This window comes from Sphaeroforma arctica (assembly GCF_001186125.1).
Source record: "Sphaeroforma arctica JP610 unplaced genomic scaffold supercont1.814, whole genome shotgun sequence".
Taxonomy (NCBI): Eukaryota; class Ichthyosporea; order Ichthyophonida; genus Sphaeroforma; species Sphaeroforma arctica.
The window spans coordinates 16,708-20,182 of NW_014039744.1; the positions used below are offsets into that span (position 1 = coordinate 16,708).

The following is a 3,475-nucleotide window of genomic DNA, read 5'->3' on the forward strand; positions in this document are numbered from 1 at the left end:
ATTCTCAATCCACATAGTCGAAACACATACCCGATATGGGCCCGCCAATTACTAAGGAAGACTCTTCTCTTGTATCTTATCCTTCAAGGTTTGAGTGTTAACCCTTGATGTCACTTGCTATTCCAGTATTTTACTGTTATCCTGCAATTACCCATCTTGCAAACCCACACAACCGCATATAGTCAGTATAGTCCCGTCATTTACTGAGTGAGACTTTTCATTTGTTTCTTGTCCTTCTAGGTTTGCGTGGTAGCTCTGATAACGCTGCTATTCCGGTACCCTAGCGCGGTTCTTCGCATGACCACGTCAGAACTCATCCACACCCTATTCGCCGAGTGCGGATCCGGGCCACTCACAGACACCACTTCATATTTGTGTACGCTCGAAGCCTCGGGGCATTTCATGCATACATGCTTTGTGCTCATGGCTGCCAGTGCATTCACACTGTGTGTGACTGTGTTCACCTTTGGCATGCCTGTGCCTGCAGGTATCTTCATACCCTCTATGGCGGCTGGTGCGACTATCGGGCGTGTGCTGGGAATCGTGGTGAACCAGGTTTGTGATTACTGTGTATGTATAGTCAAAGGCTGTTGCCGACTCTGGTGTGGCCCGTGTCTACGTTTACATCCGCATTTGCATATCATCTGTGCATGAGACCACTGTCATTCATACATCTGATACGTTTTCTGTATGGCCCTCGACGTATACCTTTATACTTTTCATAGCGGCCGGTGCGACTACCGGACGAACGCGGGAGAAAGTCGTTAGATCATCTAGGTTGAATCGATGCATGTATGAAAATACGGGGTATAAAACTCGTCTTTGTGTGTCTATATGCGATATTATGTACAATAAGACTACATGGATGTATTTATATACACACTGCGTGAGAATCTGTTTACCTTTGGCATACCATAGGGATCTAAAGTCAGGGGCTGGCCAACGCGAATATACGACGGCGGGGTTTCGCGGTTTATTAATCTCTATTCTCTAACACAAAGGGCCAAAAATTGTGCAGCAATCTGCGCTTATCTTACTAGGCTTAAGCTTGGGAGAAGCACAGTCCATGACAAACTTTTAAACCCAGTTTATCCTCAAGTATACCCATTAAACCCCCCTGTACCTCTCTGTTCTCTCCTCCATCCCTTCATACAGATGGTTCAAAATCGTACAGCAACCAGCTCGTTCTTTCTGGATGTGTGCCATGGAGAAACACAGTGTATTACCCCAGGCATCTACGCAGTGGTGGGCGCTGCGGCGGTGCTAGGTGGGGTCACACGCATGACCGTATCCTTAGTTGTCATCATGTTCGAGCTTACCGGGAGTGTGGACTTTATCATACCCATTATGCTGTCGTGTCTGACTTCAAAGTGGACGGCGGACTTATTAGGTACAGAACTATTTTATTTTTTGGAGTTTGGAATTGAATTGGGTATGGATTTTGAGTTTGAAATTGGGTCGGGCGTGGAGTTGAGTCTATAGGTATTGCGAGATCACACCTATGACTGTATCCTTCGAGCTCGCCATGTCCGAGCTGACCATGCGTGTGCGCTCTATAATAATATCCGTAATCTATGGGGGATAACCTGAATGTGAACTGTGTATTTATTTGGTAGGTTTGATCTGTAATGAGGTAGGTTTGCTTTGTACTGAGCTTTGGATTGTTTGAGTGTGGCTTTGGATTCAATGGGGGTGTAGTTTTTCTGGGTGGCTACAGCCCTGAGTGTATTCTTTCGGTCATCATCTCTACGCGTACTTGGAGTGTGGCATTGCTCAGACCCATATAATTGCCGTGTCTCACTCTTAACGTGCAGAGTGTACCTACTAGGTGTGCTTGACCTAGCATGCAGGTATTGCATTCTCAGCGGCGAAATTGACTATAAACGCCTTTACACGCGGCAGTGCATACGACGATTACCAGTGCATACGACCACTACCAGGAGGGCTTGCCTTCATTGCCATCACAAACAGTTGTGTCTCGTATACTTCGTTAGACTCTTTAAGGATGTGCAGTTGCTGCAACCTTTTAAATCGTATACCTACAAGGGGAATTGGAAACACACGCACCCTTGCGTAAGTTCCCGATTATTCACCTCTTTCGTTTTTACACTCTCCCGACCTAGTCGAGGGTCATCACTTCATCATATGACACTTCAGTATTTTTACGGTGTCCTGGATTTGAACCCACACCTTCTTTGATGCCAGAGCCGATTATAACCCCAAGCACGCGACACAACAGTGCATATAATCGAAACTAGATGGGATTAGGTTAAGTTGCCATTACAAACAATTAGATCGCTCACTCTTCATATCACTCGTAAGTACGTGTTTATCTCATTCGCATGTATGCCTTTTATCTTATACGTTTAAAAATAAATACGGACGTACAGGGGGAATTGATGGTATATACGATCAGCATATCCGCCTACGCAACTACCCGTTTCTCGATGGCAAGGCCGACTACAAGCATGACTATACAGCTCAACAGTGCATGCAGCCACAGCCCGGGGGAGAGGCACTCAGTGTGATCACATCACACAACAACACCATAGAATCCCTCGACGATTTACTGGAGAAGACCTCGTTTGCCGGGTTTCCGCTGATACAGTCCAATGAGAGGCGTGTGGTGATGGGTTATATTGCTCGGCGCGAGTTGAGGAGGGCTCTGGACCTGGCGCAGAGTAAGGTATGTGAGTGGAAGAGTAAGGTATGTGCGTGGAAGAGTAAGGTATGTGGGTGGAATGTTGAATAGAATAAATCTAGATCTTCCACAGATGTATGAGTGTGTCTTTGCCGAGTTTCCACTGATTCAGTGGAGTGAGAGGCTCATGCTGATATGATATGTTGCAATCCAAAGGGGCTGAGAATCTGACCCAGAATACGGTATATGGGTAGACTTAAGGGGAAGTACGTCTACATTTAGTGCAGATACAGGACAGGCTTATGTGTGACTGGGAATATGCTTGAAGCACATCTGGATCTGGCGCAAAGTATAATACGCGGGTAGAATAGTGGAAAGAGTGCTTGCATATCCGTTTAAGATTTGGAGTACGATATAATTCAAAGTTTTAAATATATGTATGTTAATATACACTCGGTGAATTTGCGCAGACACACTTACATATCTGACCATATAGCTGCCACTATTTTGGTACATTCCATCTCTACTTTCGTTCTCGTATACAATCCAATCATAGTCGACAGCCCTTGTATACCTTTAAGATACGTACAAATATCATATAAACATATAAGCATATATGCATTACAGGGCATTGATAGCCACATGCGGGTCATGTTTAAGGCTACACCCGGAGTACCCACAACGCACTCGTTTGTAGACTTCCGCTCGTGCCTGGATACAGGTCCCATTCAAGTAGCTGGTAGCACGCCAATGGAAATCGTAGTGGATATGTTCCGCAAGATTGGGATACGCTATACACTGGTTACGATAGGTACGTCAACGTCAGAGATAATA

At 45.4% G+C, this 3,475-nt stretch overlaps 1 protein-coding gene across 1 annotated transcript in view; it reads left to right on the top strand.

Annotated features, from left to right (window-relative positions):
• Positions 1-3,475, top strand: part of SARC_08723 (hypothetical protein) — a gene marked incomplete at its 5' end in the record, with an annotated part of 12,041 nt that overhangs the window by 7,287 nt on the left and 1,279 nt on the right. The window contains 5 exons of the mRNA XM_014297287.1: positions 127-190; positions 241-555; positions 1,156-1,390; positions 2,391-2,686; positions 3,269-3,452. Of these exons, the coding sequence (XP_014152762.1) occupies positions 127-190; positions 241-555; positions 1,156-1,390; positions 2,391-2,686; positions 3,269-3,452 (1,094 nt within the window). The remainder of the gene's footprint in view (positions 1-126; positions 191-240; positions 556-1,155; positions 1,391-2,390; positions 2,687-3,268; positions 3,453-3,475) is intronic.